General features: G+C 58.6%; 9 protein-coding genes across 9 annotated transcripts; 4 read left to right on the forward strand and 5 right to left on the reverse strand.

The window, feature by feature from the left end:
* Nucleotides 1-52: 52 nt before the first annotated feature.
* Nucleotides 53-694, reverse strand: PSEUBRA_001383 (protein of unknown function DUF4604; the record flags this gene model as incomplete). Its single annotated transcript, XM_016434633.1, has 1 exon — nucleotides 53-694. One exon carries the CDS (start codon nucleotides 692-694, stop codon nucleotides 53-55), a length of 642 nt encoding a protein of 213 aa, XP_016294040.1.
* A 287-nt stretch (nucleotides 695-981) lies between these two features.
* On the forward strand, nucleotides 982-3,063 carry PSEUBRA_001384 (Protein of unknown function DUF1365; the record flags this gene model as incomplete). The annotated part of the gene is made up of 1 exon (XM_016434610.1): nucleotides 982-3,063. The coding sequence occupies one exon, from the start codon at nucleotides 982-984 to the stop codon at nucleotides 3,061-3,063; it is 2,082 nt and encodes a 693-aa protein (XP_016294041.1).
* Nucleotides 3,064-3,277: 214 nt separating this feature from the next.
* On the reverse strand, nucleotides 3,278-3,695 carry PSEUBRA_001385 (Replication factor A protein 3; the record flags this gene model as incomplete). Its single annotated transcript, XM_016434635.1, has 2 exons — nucleotides 3,278-3,348; nucleotides 3,422-3,695. 2 exons carry the CDS (start codon nucleotides 3,693-3,695, stop codon nucleotides 3,278-3,280), a joined length of 345 nt encoding a protein of 114 aa, XP_016294042.1.
* A 660-nt stretch (nucleotides 3,696-4,355) lies between these two features.
* Nucleotides 4,356-5,432, forward strand: PSEUBRA_001386 (uncharacterized protein; the record flags this gene model as incomplete). The annotated part of the gene is made up of 1 exon (XM_016434618.1): nucleotides 4,356-5,432. The coding sequence occupies one exon, from the start codon at nucleotides 4,356-4,358 to the stop codon at nucleotides 5,430-5,432; it is 1,077 nt and encodes a 358-aa protein (XP_016294043.1).
* Nucleotides 5,433-5,589: 157 nt separating this feature from the next.
* On the reverse strand, nucleotides 5,590-6,483 carry PSEUBRA_001387 (ATPase, V1 complex, subunit D; the record flags this gene model as incomplete). Its single annotated transcript, XM_016434638.1, has 1 exon — nucleotides 5,590-6,483. One exon carries the CDS (start codon nucleotides 6,481-6,483, stop codon nucleotides 5,590-5,592), a length of 894 nt encoding a protein of 297 aa, XP_016294044.1.
* Nucleotides 6,484-7,087: 604 nt separating this feature from the next.
* On the forward strand, nucleotides 7,088-9,778 carry PSEUBRA_001388 (WD40 repeat; the record flags this gene model as incomplete). Its single annotated transcript, XM_016434648.1, has 1 exon — nucleotides 7,088-9,778. One exon carries the CDS (start codon nucleotides 7,088-7,090, stop codon nucleotides 9,776-9,778), a length of 2,691 nt encoding a protein of 896 aa, XP_016294045.1.
* Nucleotides 9,779-9,933: 155 nt separating this feature from the next.
* Nucleotides 9,934-11,187, reverse strand: PSEUBRA_001389 (uncharacterized protein; the record flags this gene model as incomplete). Its single annotated transcript, XM_059464580.1, has 1 exon — nucleotides 9,934-11,187. The coding sequence occupies one exon, from the start codon at nucleotides 11,185-11,187 to the stop codon at nucleotides 9,934-9,936; it is 1,254 nt and encodes a 417-aa protein (XP_059321148.1).
* A 544-nt stretch (nucleotides 11,188-11,731) lies between these two features.
* PSEUBRA_001390 (LETM1-like protein) lies at nucleotides 11,732-14,041 on the reverse strand (the record flags this gene model as incomplete). The annotated part of the gene is made up of 1 exon (XM_016434683.2): nucleotides 11,732-14,041. The coding sequence occupies one exon, from the start codon at nucleotides 14,039-14,041 to the stop codon at nucleotides 11,732-11,734; it is 2,310 nt and encodes a 769-aa protein (XP_016294046.2).
* A 938-nt stretch (nucleotides 14,042-14,979) lies between these two features.
* Nucleotides 14,980-15,996, forward strand: PSEUBRA_001391 (TatD family; the record flags this gene model as incomplete). Its single annotated transcript, XM_016434660.1, has 1 exon — nucleotides 14,980-15,996. The coding sequence occupies one exon, from the start codon at nucleotides 14,980-14,982 to the stop codon at nucleotides 15,994-15,996; it is 1,017 nt and encodes a 338-aa protein (XP_016294047.1).
* Nucleotides 15,997-16,510: the final 514 nt, after the last annotated feature.

Raw genomic sequence — 16,510 nt, forward strand, 5'->3', positions numbered from 1 at the left:
TAGATTGTATACCAAATGGCGAGAGAGGGGTGTGAAATGTGTGATGTGAAGGTCAGTCGTCGAGGTCGAAGCTGAGTCCTTTGCCGGAGCGTTTGATGTCGCGCCTTGCCTTGGCGGTTTTTTCTGCCTTTCGTTGTTCTTTGGTCTTTTCCTTTGCCGGTTTTGATTGTGTGGATGAGCGTTCGGTGCGGATGAGCTGCTTGACGTCGTTGAGATTGCTGCTCTTGTCCTTACCCGCGACATCCGTGGAGCTGTCTAGGAGGTGTGTGATCGAGGCTTCTGGACGCATCCCTGTGTCGTCGGCGGCTATCGGAGCGCGTCGCTTTTTCGTGGCGATGGATGCACCGGCTATGCTCTGACTCCTACTGTCTGTCGAATCGGTGTAATCCGTTGAATCGCTCCGAGAGGTCGCTGCTCGCCGCGCAGCCGTCGCCTCCTCCCTCGACAGCCCGTCGTCCAACACCACCACCTGCGCCCCATCGAATTCATCCTCGCCATCCGGCTCCCCATCATCGTCAGCCTTGCGCTTGCCAGAAGAGGTGCTCGAGACGAGGCTCTCGAGCTCGTCTTTTGGGCGATTGGAGGAGAACGCTTGACGAGTGGGGATTTGTGCTTGCAGCGCACGCAGGAATGCCGGCTGCGGTGGCGCGTGATACTCCAGTGAGCGGGAGGCTGGTGTCCCTTTGCGTGACATGCTGGTGAGAAGGGCGGGAGGAGAGCGTTGGGAGAAGAGGTGGTGGTAGGGAAGGAAGGCAATGGTGGTGAACGCGGGACGAGAAGGATTGGACCCTGAATTGGGAGATCATGTTCTGCAGGGTGGAAAGGCCGCGGAAGTCGCTGTTCAGGGTGCATTTGCTCAGCGCTCCTGTCTCCATCACCACCATCACTTCTCTGTCCCCCATCCCACACGCCTCGCATGCGTCTGACTCGACCATAGACCGCACTCCACGGTGCGAATCTCATCCCGGCTGCTTCGCCACGATGATCAACGACTCGTCCACCTGGGCGAGTGGCAACACCACCTCTGCCATCCCCGACGCCGCCCACCTCACCGCCCTCCTCACAACCCGTGCAGCGCTCCCCCTATACCTCATCCTCTTTCTCTATATCCTCTCTCACATCCCGTCCTTCCTCGACCGCTTCGCAGCCACACCATCACCGTCCACCTCGGCGTTCGTCATCCCGGCCCTCACCCGGCACGCGCGCTTCCTCCCCACTCCCTCAGCCCACGCGTTCAAGTACAACACCCTCTACCTCGCCGTCCGACTCGATGCGCTCGAATCGCGTCGACTCGACACGCCCGCCTTCGCATGGAAGGGCAACCTGCTTCAGCCCGAGTACGTCGACACTGCGGCGCTGGCGGGCGAGCGGAATGTGACCCCCGTCGGCAAGGCTGTAGCCGACGGAGGGGAGGGGTGGAAAGCGAAGATGCGTGCGGCGGAGCGAGTGGAGCGACGGCGATTGGAGGAGAAGCGGACGAGGAATGAGAGGGTACGCCGGAGTCTCACCGGTTTGCATCCTAGATCGTATCTCCGGACCAATTTACCAGGAGAGAAAGGGAACTGGGTCAAGGGGTCGATCCTGCTCAAGCTGGCGTACGAGCTGCGCGAACGCGGGCTGATGAACACCGGACCGCAGGATGCAGACACCACGAAGGACTGGAGGGACGAATTGGGCCATGTGTGGACGGTTACCATGCCTTCGGTGGCGGGAGTGACGGGGATCAATCCTCTCACGGTGCACTACTGCTTCCGCCCGCACAGCTTCCCTGCCAAATCCACCCAGGCCAAGGGTGAGCAAGACAAGCGCGGCGTGTTCTGGCTCGTCGTCCTCGAAGTGCACAACACCTTTTCCGAGCGACACATCTACGTCCTTCGATCTGGCGTCGATGAGGACTTGCCGCGCCGCGAGGGGTACGCTCACCAATGGACGTTTCCTCGCTCGTTCCACGTGTCGCCGTTCAACGATCGAGGTGGGTTCTATCGCCTTTTCCTGCGACATCCGCTACCCACTTCCTCGTCATCGTTCGACTTGGGCATTCGGTTGCTGCTGCTGGTCGAATCCGATTCGACGCCGCCAAAGTTGGAAAAGAAGCTCATGGCGACACTCGATTCCCTCCCGCCATCCAAAAATGGACGGTCCGTACGCCCGCTCTCCCCCGCCACACTCACCGCCGCACTCCTGCGTCAACCGCTGGACCTGTTCCTCACATTCATCCGCATCCTCTGGCAAGCGGGCAAGCTGCATTTCGCCAAAAAGCTCGATGCGTTCGGTCGACCGGACATGGTCCAGCCCACGGAAGTCGCGGGCAAATGGGACGGGGTAGGACTTCCACCCCCCCTCAATCGGATTCAGGCTCATCGTGCGGAGGGGAAGGCTGCGGTGGGTGGGGGACTGGTCTACCCCGAAGCGGGGTGGGGCGAGCGTGTGGCCAAGGACCACGTGCGCACTCTGTTGGAGAAGAGGGTTCGAGAGACAGAAGGATGGAGGGTGAAGATCCATTCGACCGATCCGGCGGATGAAGGGTTGGACGTGGGGTTGGGGCCAAAGGAGTTGGTGCTCTACACGAGGTCCTTCGGGGTGTATGTGGATCTCATGACGTATCAACCGCGATTGGCGTTGCTGTTGGGAAGCAGGGTTGGGCGACGGTGGGGCGTGAACTCTGTCGAGTTGTTCAACGAGTTCTTCGCCAACCCTGCATCGCAGACAGGGGTGCGGAAGAGACATCTCGATTTTTTGCTCGCCTCTGCAGACCGACCGGACGCGCTACAGACGCTGCAAAAGATCGGCATAGACCTGGTGGCCCCGAAAAAGGAAGGGGAGAAGGAGGGTTGGAAGGTGACCACGGCGCTCTGGATGGGGTACGCTGCGGCGGTGGCGGAGAAGAAGCTCTTCGCAGCGTTGGGTGCGAGGTACGTCAAGGGCACGGAGCCGTGGTTGGAGCTGCAACGCGGGTTGGACTGGATCGAGGCAGACGAAAGGGAGGAAGAGGCTGAGAAGGACGCGAAGGAACAAGACGGGGCGATGTGGGACACTCGCTTGGGCAGCGTGTACAATCCTTGACCTCGAACCACCTCGGACAATATCACTGGATCTCAACTGGACGAAGCGCGTGCGTCAGGCTCGTGTGCGTTCGGGTCTTTGCGCCCGTGCTGCGCGTGTTCATTGCCGAAGGCTGTTGGGCGGACAGGACCGTTTCGCGCGAGGTTGGGAAGATGAGATATGCTGCGAATGCGAAGGGTACGATTTCTGAAGATGCTACAATGTTGTCACCTCTTCAACCTGACTCGGTAAAGAGAGCGGGGAAAGCGGATGAGATCTGTACGACGTTCTCGACGAGTGCCAAGTCTGGTTCATCAGGAGCAATACCTTCAATCAGCTTGTTGTCCGCACCGTCTACCACATCAAAGTGGGAACTTACCGACGCCGTCACCGCAATCGACAGTGGTGAACTCCCTAATCAGATTGCCGTCCATGCCGCTGCCACCGTCGCTCACTTTGCCGGTGACCTCGACGAAGCTGCTGCCGCTGATATCCGAATCGGGTGTGAGCGCCACTTCGACCGTGCCGTGGTCCGACGCCTGCATGATGAGCGTGTTGCCCGTAATTTTCTGGACTTTGCCGACGATGCGCACCGTCTGACCGGCGTACTGGTTAATCATGGACGAGTTGATCAGCGGAGTTGGCTTGTCCATTGTTGCGATGATAAGTGCGAGGTGGTGGTGGAGAAATGCAGGGATGGTGGTTGCGGAAGGATGGCTGAGTCGAGCGAAGGTTGAGCGCAAAAGTGTTGGTTTCGCAGGGCGCGCGTCCTAGGTGTTACGCGTAAATGACGCCCGATCTGGATGGTCCGACAGATCGGGTAGCGGCGAGCTCTAAATCTTCGCAAGGACCAACACCTCGGACCCTTGCGAAACACTCACTCCTCCTTCACCATCCACAGCCGCAGAAGAGGAAGCGCAAGATCAGCGACGACGCGGACAACGATGCAGCGCTCACTGGCTGGAAGTGTGCTGCTTCCGTTGGCGCGGACAGCGCGAGCAGGACCGAGTATGAGGTCTATCGTATCTTCTTCTGCGCTGGGACATGCATATCCACGCAGCTGCGGCGAGAGCAAGAGCAGCCTTGGCCAACCGCAAACACGATCACCAGCGAACAACGTGGAAAATCGCACCAGGCTGGTGTCGGATCATAGTTCTTTCTCTTCCCGCTCGATATGTCGATATGTGGACGGTCTCAAGGACAAGTCTCGGTCGAGCGGCGTCCAGACTGAGTACGAGGCCGAGGCGCAGGCCAGCGACGCAGGTGCGCAGCTCAAGGAGTCGGAGGGAAGCTCACGGAGCTCAGAGCACGACATGGATCATGCGAAATCACCAGAAGAGGCATCAATAGCGGATCATAATCGCACGACAACCACTCCACCCTCCCCAGACGCAAGCACTCCCTCTCGCAGCGACTCCCAACGAGACCTTCTCGCCCGCCTTCGCAGCGCCACCGCGTCCCTCCCCTCCTTCAACGGAAGCACCTCCCAGAAGTCTCTCACCGACGCGCTCGCTACGGCCACCGCGCACACGCACACGCTCCTCGCCCGCCTACGCACCAAACTCACCCACCTCTCTACGCAGTACAACACGCATACGGGCTACGCAGCGATCGAAGGGCTCAAAACGCGCATTGACGAGCTCGAGTCGTCCCTCTCCTCGGCCCGCTCTCTCGCGTCCACCGCCAAGCGGACCTATCTGATCGCCGTGCAGTCGCGCAGCGCCAGTCAGCGCGAAACGAACGATCTGCTCTCGCGCAAGTCGTCCTGGTCCGAATCGGATCTGGGACGATACACCGAGTTGCTGCGCAAGGAACACGCACTGAGCCGCGAGGAGGCAGAGGCGGAAAAGGTGTTGGAGAAGTCCGAGGCCCAGGTCCAAGCGAGCTTCGATGAGTTGATGAAGGCGGTAATGGTCAGGTACCACGAGGAGCAGATTTGGTCGGATAGGATGAGAGGCATGAGCACGTACGGCAGTCTGGTGGTTGCCGGACTCAATGCGGTGCTTTTCGTGGTGGCGATCCTGTTGGTTGAGCCCTATAAGAGGAGGAGGTTGGCAGAGACTTTCGAGACCCGATTGGTGAGCGCGGAGGAGCAGAGTCGGGAGCTGATCCTGGCTAGTGTGGAGCAGTTTCAGCGGTCATTGGATGCGTTGGCCGCGACGAGGACAGAGTCGGAAGTCCAGCCAGCATCACCACCGTTCATACCACCGCAGGTGGTCGAGCTGCGAGAGGCGGAGGAAGAGCCGGTCGTGGCCGTCGAGGACGTCCCGGCACCGGCCTTGTCTCAGCGAGTCGCGCGGCAAGAGGAAGAACGCCTCGTCTTTGCTTCCACTGTTGGTGTGGTCGTTGGTGCAGCACTATCGCTTCTCATCAGCGCATGCTGGACATAGAAATCACGATCATCGATCGCAACATCGCAAGCAGTCTGGAAGGGCCCGAAGGTCTGAAGAAGAATGGACATTGCGAGAAACGAGATGGGGATGGACAGAATGTGCAATACGAAGCCACGGGAACAGAGGGGAAGATCTAGAAGGGGAGCGATGCATATCAGAAAATGACATCTTCGTCCTTGCCGCCTGAGAGCATGTCCTTGCTGCGCTCGTCGTCTGCACCCCCTTCGCTGGCCTCCTGCATCTTGTACTGCCCATCGTCGTCTTCCTCTTCATCGTCATCGTCCTTCTTTTTCCTCCTGCCCTCATCATCACCACCCTCCTCGTCCTCCTCTTCATCGTCATCATCCTTCTTCTTTTCCTTCTGTCGATCCGCAGCCTCGGCCTTGTCCTTCTTCTTGGCCTGCACCTTCTTCAACCGGAAAAACTCCTCCCTATCCGCCTCGTCCAGCTCGGAGACGATGTAGCTGATGGTATTCTCCAGTCTTGGAATGATGACGTGTTCGATAGCGTTGACTCTCCTGTTGGTCATCCTGATGACCTCGTCCAGAATCACGAATGCGGTCTGCAAGCTCGCCAGCTCGACCAAGACCTTGAGCGCCTGAGTGTACATCTCTCGTGCCTTGTTCACCTGCTGACCACCTCTGCTGAGACCGGTGAGGGCAAACTCGCCACCACTTCCCTGATTTCCGTTGCTCTTCTCCTTGATATCCGCCTCGAAGGCAGGCAATATCACACCGCTCACATTCTCCTGCTTGGCGCGCACCTTGAAGCTCGCCGACTTGACACTCTCCTGCACGATGTACCCAATGTCGCCCGTCGCATACTGCACCTCGGCCAGACTGAACGACGCCTGCTGCATCACCTTGCCCATCTTCCGCTTGGCCTCGTCGATCTTGTGCGTGATGGTGCGGAAACGTTTGGTGAGCGCATCGGCCTTCTTTTTGAGCAGAGAGTGACCGGTCTGGGCGCCCTTGAGCCGGGTTTTGGCGGAACCGAGCGCTTGACGTGTCGGGAAGACGGATTCGCGCTGACCTTTGCCGGAGGACATGTTGGGCGTTCACCGTGCTAGGCAGATGGATGTGTATGCGTCGAGTGTGGTGCAGAGATGCCTGGAGGGATTGCGATGAGGGTCGGTGGTGGAGGCAAGTGATACGAAGCCCCTGTGAGCTCGAGATCGGCAAAGCGTGACGAATTTGCTCCAATCTGAGCTTGGACCATGCGCTCTTGGCGAGAGGAGCTTAACAAGCCGATATTCAAAATTGAGAGGAAGCCCGATTGGAATCTCGAGTCGCGGTGGGGAACGCGCCCTTTTCGAGAGGAAGCCGATTTGGTGCCTTTCTTCTTCCCCACGTCCAACACCCTTCTCGGCTCCACAGCGCTCGCATTCGTTCTCCCAATCCTCGTCGAGCTCTTCACAGTCATCTACCATCACGCTCGTCACGCTCGTTTGTATCAACACGTTCAAAGGTGCACCGCTCAGCGCTCCTTCCAACGGACCGGACCGCATAGCCATTTCAGCCGATTAGACCCTGCAGCTGTGCTCCCACATGCAGTCTTTCGTTGGCCAGCTCAGACAAGGTCGCTGAGTCCTACCATCTCCGCCCGACACACACTTCACAAGCGGGCCCCTTGCCGCTTGATCACATTCTAAAATGGACGACGACATAGAAATGGACGACGACCAGGAGCAGGAGCAGGAGCTCGAGCCGGAGTACGACGACGACGACGTGGACCAGGACGACGCCTCTGACGACATGGACGGTTCGGACCCTGATGCCGATGACGACGAAGACGACGATGCTTCCGAAGCAGCCTCTGCCTCTGCGGCCTCTGCCTCCGCTTCACCCTCCCGCTCCGGTCGCGATGAAGCCCTCTCCTCGGCCACCTTCCTCCGAAAAGTTCACGAGCGCCGCTCGCTCTTCCGTCCACCCCCCACCTACATCGCCACCACCCTCGGCTATCAAATTGAACCCCTCGCCGCAGCACCCCACTCCACCCACATCCACGCTACCGCCCTCTCATTGGACAGCACAACCCTCCTCACCGCAGGCGCAGACGCCTACGTCCGCAAATACGACCTCCACTCCACCATGAACGGCAAATCCATGCTCACCCAAAACGTCCGTCACGGCTTCGTAGAGGGCATCACCCGCGGCGGCACTCTCACCGCCTTTTGGGCCCACGAAGAACACTTGCCCACCTCAAGCTCAGCGTTGGGTTTGACCCCACAGGGGGGAGCGGAAAAGGACCGCCTCGTGGGCGTCGTACACAGTCTGGCGATTCAACAGGACGCCCTGTGGGGACTGAGCGGGTCAGAAAGTGGAAATGTGCATTTGTATGGTGTACGGCATGATCCGGGGGTAACGAGGCATGTGTTCAGGAAACATAAAGGGCCGGTTTCGGCGCTGGCGGTGATGCAGGATGACGCGGGGATGGTCAGCGGTGGGTGGGACCGAGGTGTGCATCAGTGGGATTTGAATACGGGACAGGTGGTGAGGAGCTTTCCGGGATTCGCAGGGCAGATTTCGAGTCTGGCGTTTAGGCCGCATTCGGATTGGGAGGGGAGGTTGGGAGATGGGGTCAATGTTGCGATCCATCCGGAGGCCGCGGGAGGCGAGGTGGATGAGGATGAGGAGGATAAGGCGAGGAACGAAGACGTTGCCGAGAAAGGCGACATGGAGGACCAGGAGGGCGAGAAGCTCGCGAACGGCGATGCAGAGGAGGAGCAGCCGACGATAAAGGAGGAGGCACAGGAGGACGACTCGGAAGCGCCAATAGCGGCGTCAACGAGCAAGGACGCTGCGAATGGAGCGTCACCAAATGGCGTCTCAGCTTCGACCGAGCAGACGGCCGTGTCAGCTGCGACACCGTCAGATGGCAAGGAGATGGACGCAGCCCGCAGCGACAAGACGGGCAGCAACGGTGCTGCAACCGACAAGGACGCTCCATCGCCTACATCCGCAACCGGCAAGGTGGACGACGAGAAGGACGCTGCAGACACGCCGACGAAGCAATCTTCGACAACTCTCGGCAGCACCACCATCGCTGGTGACGACCCTACAGACGAAGAGCTGGCCTTCGAAGCCGAGCTCAACGCCAGTCTGGGCATGGCGTTGGACGGTAGTGGCGGTGCCATCAAGGCGGATGGGACACGACCGGACAGCGTCACTGCAGGAGCGAGCGGTACAACTGCGGGAGGATTGATGGTTGCCGGTGCCGATCTTGACCATGATGGTGATGACGATGACCTCTTCGGTGGGGACACGCCTCCTGCTTCGTCTACGTCCGCAGTCAAGGACAAGGATGCGAATGCAGGGAAGAGCGAGCCGAACGGAGCGGGTGGCAACGACAGCGATGGCGACGATTCGCTATTCGGTGATGGAGATGAGGACGGAGACGGCGACGCGGATGCGGATGGAGATGCCGAGATGGATGCGGATGGCGATGCTGAGGCGGACGCAGATGGTGATGAGGACGATGACAAGGACGAGAACTCGTCGGATGAGGATATGCCTCTTGCAGGGCGAACGATGGCCAAGAACCCTTCTTCGCAGAGCACCCTCGTTGCTCAGGGTACAGCGTCTCCCGCGCTCTCTTCGGCGCCGATGGTACCTTCGGCGTCGGCAACGACCGATACTCCTCTCGCTGCAGCGGCTGCCAAGGACATCAAACCCGATGTCCAGTCCTCTCCATCCAAACCCAGCAGCCCACCCAAGAAGGCACTCCCCAAACCAGCCTTCGGCGGCTTCAGCATTGCCTCGTCGTTCGACGCACCCCTGTCGACCTTCAGCAAAGACGTGATGCTGACCACCTCGCTCTCCGGCCAAGTAATCCTGTGGGACCTTCGTTGTCCCACCTACACCTCACCGGACGGTCCGGCTAAAGGTGTCCACTCCCTCGCCCTCCCCAGCAAGGTCCCGCCATGGTGCCAGCAGGCCATCTTCAATTCGACCGGCGACAGGGTCTTTGTCGGACGCAAGAACGAGTCGGTCGATGAGTGGGATCTCCGTATGCCCTCTGCAGCGAGGTATGTGCGTTCGCTGCGACTGCCAACCGGCTCGGGCCCTGTATACTCGTTGGCTGCGATGCCGAACAGGCGCCACATAATCACCGGTAGCTACGACAACATCCGGCTGTGGGATACCGAGTTTGCACCTGGGCCAGGGGCGGCGGGCGAGTTGAAGGTGCCGTTCAAGATTGTTGCAGGGCATCACGGTGCCAGCTTGTCGTCGGTGCTGGTGGATGCGAGTTGCAAGTTTTTGATATCGGCGTCGGGAGATAGAGGTTGGATGGGATCAAGCACGGAGGCCGTTATCATCCACGATATCAAGGCGCTCATTTAGCGCCCCGAACGCAATCTACGGGCTTGCAGCATGGGAAGAGATCCTTCGTGTAAGAGCGTGACTCGATCGTGATGCGTGCTTCGTGCCTTCGAGAAAGAGATGAGAAGCGATTCGCGCAGCCGTGTCCACCCGAAGGACCGTATGCCCAGGCTGATCTAATCGACCGGCTGCACGGTAGCTTCGGCAGCATCCTCAGCCACGAAGATGGCGGACACTTCCTTGGCGCTCGCAAATTTGCAGTTGTTTGGAACATAGGCGTCAAGTACCAGGAGCAGATCGCCGGCCTTTAGTCCCGGCAGAGGGGTCCCGATCTCGAGGTACGTGTCCGCAGCGGGAAACACAAAGACCGAAAAGGCCTTATCACTGCCTCTGGGGTCCACGATTCTGACCCGCCAGTAGCGCTCCTTCGAGCGAGGACGCTGCCTGGACACGGTGAGGTCTCCGACCCAGTCTACCATGCCATAGATGTTGATGAAGAGGCGTCGTGTAGTGCGATCTCTTTGCGCTGTGATGAATGGAAGAGGGCAAAGCGCAGCTTGCGAGGGCGCCTGCAGGACGGGATTGGAGCTGTCGCCGCGTCCCTTGAACATGCGCCAGGGACCGATGATTTTGTGCATCGTTGCGGGCACACCAGTCTGTGGAGGCGCGGCATGGGCTACCATCGTCATGCGTTCGGCGTCTTGAGAGATTCTGGGCCTTTTTTCTGAGCGAGGCGACCCATCCGTGCTCCCAGCCTCGGGCGGCGCTGCAAGGAGCTGCTGGAGTTCTCCGACCGTCTCAGCCATGCTCTGAGTTTCTGCCAGTATGATCTCGTCGTTACGATCGGCCTCGGCTTTCTGCTGCTTGTCCTGCGGTGTCGTCGCATCGTCTACATCGTCTCCACCGTCTGCATTCCCATGGTCATACGATGTTTCTTCCTCGTCAACCTCGCTTTCCTCCTCCTCCCTCTTGCTGCCCTCGTTGTCATTTTCGCTGCCATTCTTCACCACAGGACGAACAGACGAAGCGTCGTTCTCGTTGTCCGAGTCTTCGTCATCTTGAGCGGAGCTTTGAGCTGCCACGCCGGGGCTGTCTCCATCTTCGGATCCGTCTTCGTTGAGCTCGTGCTTAGCATCGACGTGGCTTTTATCCTCGGCCTCGTCATTGCCGGGATACGTTTGCGTCTTGAAGTATGGCAGGCCTCGGATCCTGTGCATCATTGCTGGGACCTTCTTCGTGGGCACTTTGTAGACGGCTGAGATCCACATGTGGTCTCGGTCTGCAGCCGTGTGAGTCCTTTCGTCGGCGGCGCTGAGGGGCTGCATAGCATGATAATGCGGCAGGTTTCTGATATGACGGACCGTTAGGTTGATCTTGCCACCGCTGAGCGGCACAAGGCAGTTACCGGCGACGTAGGTGAATTCGCTCATGGTGTGGTGTTCGATGTCGTAATGAGATTGCGGCGGTGTACAATGCGTCCACGGGGAGATGGTATCGTCCAGTGGAGTGATGATGTGGGTCCTGAATCGGAGGCAATGGCCGGCGGAGGCGAGTGCACTCTAATATGCGGGTGCGTGTAGCGATGTGGCTGGCTGATGGAGGAGGAGGGATGGAAGGGGGGAAAGGCAGAGAGGGCCTGTTTATATGCTTGTGGTTGGCTCGACAAGACGCTGTTCCGCACCTGCTCAGCTTCAGCGTTCCGCACCATGTGATTACAGAGAAGGCATACAGTATCACAGTAATGATGAAGGAGAAACTCAGCACCGCGAGCGTCGTCACAAATCACACACTCGGTCAAGGTTAAGGTTAAGATCAAGATTGGTGTGGGCAATGAGATGCGAAAGTGATTACAGAGTCGTGTGATGTGACTGACAAAAAGTGGTGTGTGAATCTTGACTGTGTGACTGAGTGCGAACTATCTGGTTGAGTGCGGGTGATGGTAGTGAACCATACGAAGAAGCTTCGGCATCGACATCAATCCTCCACGATGTCGCTCTTCTTCGGCTTGAGACCATCCTTGCTGCGGATCTCCTTGCCCTGCGCATGGATCTCCTTGACACCCTCATCCCGCAAAATGCCCAAGCCCGTCTCTGCCTGCGCAAGCTCGAGCACATCGTCAAGCGGCACCAGACCATCGTGATCCACATCAAGCTTATCAACAATCTTCTCGATGACCTCGTCCTCCGGCTTGTGCTTGATGAGACGCAGCGCTTGCTCGAGGTCGTCGACCGAGATCTTGCCCGTCTGTGAAGTTTCGATGAGGTTCATGCGGGAGCCGACGTCGCGGTCGTACTCTTCGAGCTGCGTGTCGATCTTTTGGAGCATCGACTTGATGCGCTTGGTCATACTGCGTGTGGAGGAGGAGCTGGACGAAGACGTGCTCGCTTCGGACTTCTCGGCCTCGGGCTCCGAAGGCTTCTTGTCGGTGGACGGCGAAGGGGCGGCAGCGGCGGTGCCTTCCTCCGTCTTGGGAGCCTCGGAGCTGCTGACCTCCTTTATGAGCTGCCTGAGCTCCTCACGCTCCTTGAGCACGGACGACTTGGCGCTGAGAATGCTGAGCGCCTCGCCGAGCTCGGTGAGCTGCTCGTTGGTCATGCGAGCATCCTCGACGGCGGGATCGGTCTCCTTCTTGGGCAGCAGCGATCGAGCCTCCTCCTCCTCGCGGGCGAGTCTCGCCTTCTCGGCGTTGCGCTTCTCCTTGTCCGCTTCACGTGCAGCAGCCTCTTCCTGCTCCTGCTCTGCTTCGTCCTCGATGAGCTCTTCCTGCTGTTGGAGCACTTCGAGACGCTGCTTGTTGGTGGCGCCTTCGCTGTTGACGCTGAGCTCGGCCTCGTTGACGAGGTTGTCGGGCAGGCTGCTGAGCGTCAATTCGAGGCTGCGCAGGTGCGATTGAGCGTTGACGTCGTTGTTGCCGGCGGCCACGTAGTTGAAGGCCTTGCTGAGCACCAAAAGGGTACCGCTGATCCTGTTGCGGACGTGCAGGTCGATCCACTGTTGCAGCTCCTGGCGCAAGCGATCCTCGGAAAGGTTGGTGGTCTGGATGCCTCGGTTCTGGCAGGCGCTGACGAGCTCGGACTGCGACATGTTGTCGACGCCTTCATGACCAATGACGATATCGTCCTGGCGGATGCGGTTGAGCTTGTGTCGGATCTGGTAGCGGAGGTAGTTGTCGGTACCGAAGGCGTTGATCTGCATGTAGCGGCAAACGCTGACCAGCTGAGGACGGGTGAGGTTGTCGAGCGTGAGGTCGTCCTCGAAGAGCTGGGCCACCTTGATGATGTCTTCGTTGCTGGGCGACTCGCCAGTGGAACGCACTTTACGGAAGAACTCCTTGAACTCTTCCGAGGTCTTGACCTTGTCGGTCGCCTGAAGACCGCCCTCCTTGATGGTCTCTTGCAAGAATTTGGCCATCTCGAGACGCACCTTGATGAGACCTCTGCGCTTCTCTTCGACGGAGAACTTGCTCTCGAAGGTGCTGGGAAGCATGTTGGGGAAGATCTTGATAGCCACAGGCAGCAAGAGCTCACCGGCAGGGATGATGATGAAGGGCACAAAAGGAATGAGACGGAGCAAGTCCGCAAAGGTGCGCTTGAGCTGGCGCTTCTCTCTTCGAGTCAGGCTGTATCCCAGCATAAGTCTTCGCAGTAGACGCCATGAGATTTTGACTTCCTTGGCGAGAAGCTTGGAGCCGTGCCAGTAGTGAAGCGCCTCTTCCTTGACCTTGGCCCAGACGCGTGTAGAGAGGGGGACCTTTGGCTTTTGCGCTTCGAGCTCCTTCTCCTTGGCCTTTTGCTCTGCGAGCATGGTCTGAGAAGCAGATGTCTGATTGGCAGGCGAGCCGAGCTCGGCTGCTGTGTTGCTCGAGGCAGGAAGCGGGCTGATAATGACAGGAGCCTTAGGAGGAGCCCCTGCGGACTGTCCCTGGTAAGCTGGGGAGGTGGCTGACCTGCCATCTTTGGATGATGTGCCGGGAGGAGGGTAGGTGTGGTTGTCAGATGACGAAGAAGTGGAGCGCTGATTGGTCTCCGTGGACTGGTGGCGAACGAAGCGGCGTTGGACGAGCGCTTGCGTCTCCCCAACCTTTCGTCTTTGGTGGTAGTGCTTGGTGACGGCGGTGGAGAAGGCCGCAGAGGCGGGAGGTCTCAGACCGGGAGCGAAGATCTGGAGAACATCGACCTGGCTGTTGGGACGCAAAGCGGGTCTGGTGCGAGCGGCTGCGGCGAGGGAGCCACTAGCCCAAGCCAAGCTCTTTGAAGCCAAATACGAGGAGCTGGAAGCCGCCATCTTGCTTCGAAGCGCTTGGTAGCGAGGGTGGACGCGGAAGAATTCGAGCCCGTTTGGAGGGAGCGTCAAGTGAATGAGACCCTGTGATCGAAGGACGCGACGGAACCAGTCTTGCTTCTTTGTGAGAGTAACTGACGATGAATACGAGGGATGGAGGAGGTGGCTTGGATGATAGCGGGTGCGGAAAAGGAAGTGTGACAGGTGTGAAGGAGGGCAACAGGGTTCAGGGGAAGGGCGACCTTCTGACTGCGCACGGCACGGAAGAACGAGGAAATGCTGGCGCAGCGAGGTGGAGAAACCCGGCAAGAGGCCACCCAACACACCAACACGCTCTCACAGACTCGCTCCACGGCCCTGCGCTTCCGGTCTTGGTCAGGGCGAGCGAGAGCAAAAGGGCCCCCAATCCGACTGCGCCGGATTTTGCGAGGATTCCAGAAGATTTTCGGAACGCTCTTCGCCTTTTTTCAAGCTCAGCTGGACACCCTTCCACTGTCAAACATTGGACCTCACCCGCTTCCAGTGCGAGCAATGTAAGTATCTACCCACCTGCCGGAATGATCAGCGACGTTGCGTGATGTTCGATAAAGTGATCTCGAACGAGGATTGAGACGGCGGGCCGGTAAGGGCAGTCGAAACGATAGGATGCGGGTGTGCGTGGCGGCACGCCTGCGCCGGAGAGGAACGTGCTCCCGTATTTCTCGTCCGAAACAAAAAACCCAGTTTGTGTTAGGCTCTGTTGTGCAACAAAGAAGTGACTTTTGCCGAGTGTTGGTGTGGAGGACCCTAACCCTAGATGGCCTTCTTCCACCTCGAGGCGTCCTAATGATCAACTTCTCCTTCGCAGCAAGGATAGACGAACAAGGTCTCGACGCATGCTAGCGAGAAGAGCTCTGCAGTCGCTGAAGCTCAGAACAGCACCTGCGGTCTCATCCCGCACCATGTCCGCGACGGCCCAATACATCGACATCGGCGTCAACCTCACCGATCCCGTCTTTCGCGGCTCGTATCACGGCAAGCAGGCGCATCAAGATGACTTTTCCATCGTCCACTCTCGCGCTATCAAGGCCGGAGTAGTCGCACAAATCCTCACGGGTGGCAATCTAGCTGAGTCACAGGAAGCGCTCTCGCTCGCCAAGGCACACGATGGGTTCTATTCCACCGCGGGGTGTCATCCTACGAGGACGTCCGAGATGGAGTCGTACGAAGACGGAGCGGAAGCGTATCTGGGCAAGATCAAGGAGCTGATTCTCGAGTCAAGAAGAGATGGAGGAAAGGTGGTGGCGGTGGGAGAGTGCGGTCTGGACTACGACCGATTGCATTTCGCGCCGGCCGATGTGCAAAAGAAGCACTTTGCGACGCAATTGGAGCTGGCAGCCGAGGTCAAGTTGCCGTTGTTCCTTCACTCAAGAGCAGCACATCGTGACTTTGTCGAGATTATTAAGCCCAGGATTGACGAGATCCACACGGCGTTGTCGAGCGACGGGAGGGAGCCGCACACGGACGATGCTGAGGCAAAGCGAGTCGGCGTTGTCCACAGCTTCACGGGAACGATCGATGAGGTCAAAGAGTTGCTCGAGCTAGGCCTATTCATCGGAATCAACGGCTGCTCTCTCAAGACGCAAGAGAACCTCGATGTTCTACCACACATCCCACTGAGCAGGCTGATGCTCGAGACCGACGCACCATGGTGCGATCCTCGCTCGACCCACGCTTCCCATTCGCACATCCAGGCGTTCAAGCAGGCCAATCCCGCTTTGCACGCCCGCTACCAGCCGGCGTCGGTCAAGAAGGAAAAGTGGAATCCAGACGCCATGGTCAAAGGGCGTAACGAGCCTTGCAGTATCGGTCTAGTAGCAGCCACCGTCGCCAGCGTCAAAGGCGTTTCCATCGAACAAGTAGCCGAAGCGGCCATGTACAATACCCGCTGGCTCTTCAACTTGACGCATTTCTCGTAGTGCCGACGGAGCGCGATTGTTGCACCCCCGGCAGCAGATGTTGAAGGAGGAGCAGCGGGATGCAGATGATGGCGAGAACAGCATATAATGGCAATGTTTCCGAGACACCATCTCGTGACCGAGGTGATCAGTGATGGCAAGGAGCATCTTTCGCAACGTTATATGCTGTTCTCGCCATCATCTGCATCCCGCTGCTCCTCCTTCAACATCTGCTGCCGGGGGTGCAACAATCGCGCTCCGTCGGTACTACGGGCGTGTCGGTTCTATACAAATCACGTTAGCCTGGCTCTTCAACTTAGCCTAGCAATACAGATACCATCACACAAGCGCACATAATCAGACTGGCAGCGTTGGTAAGAATGCGATAGAGCTTAAATTATTGTCCGAGAAGAATGCAGAGGGGCAAAGCAAAAGAGCGTGATAGATAGACAAGTGGGTGAAAGCGAATGTGGGGTTGTTGCCGCTTTGGTCATGAAGCGTGGGTCAACAATGGGAAAGAGGTGCGCGGACGCAG

This window comes from Kalmanozyma brasiliensis, assembly GCF_000497045.1.
Source record: "Kalmanozyma brasiliensis GHG001 unplaced genomic scaffold PSEUBRA_SCAF13, whole genome shotgun sequence".
Lineage (NCBI taxonomy): Eukaryota > Fungi > Basidiomycota > Ustilaginomycetes > Ustilaginales > Kalmanozyma > Kalmanozyma brasiliensis.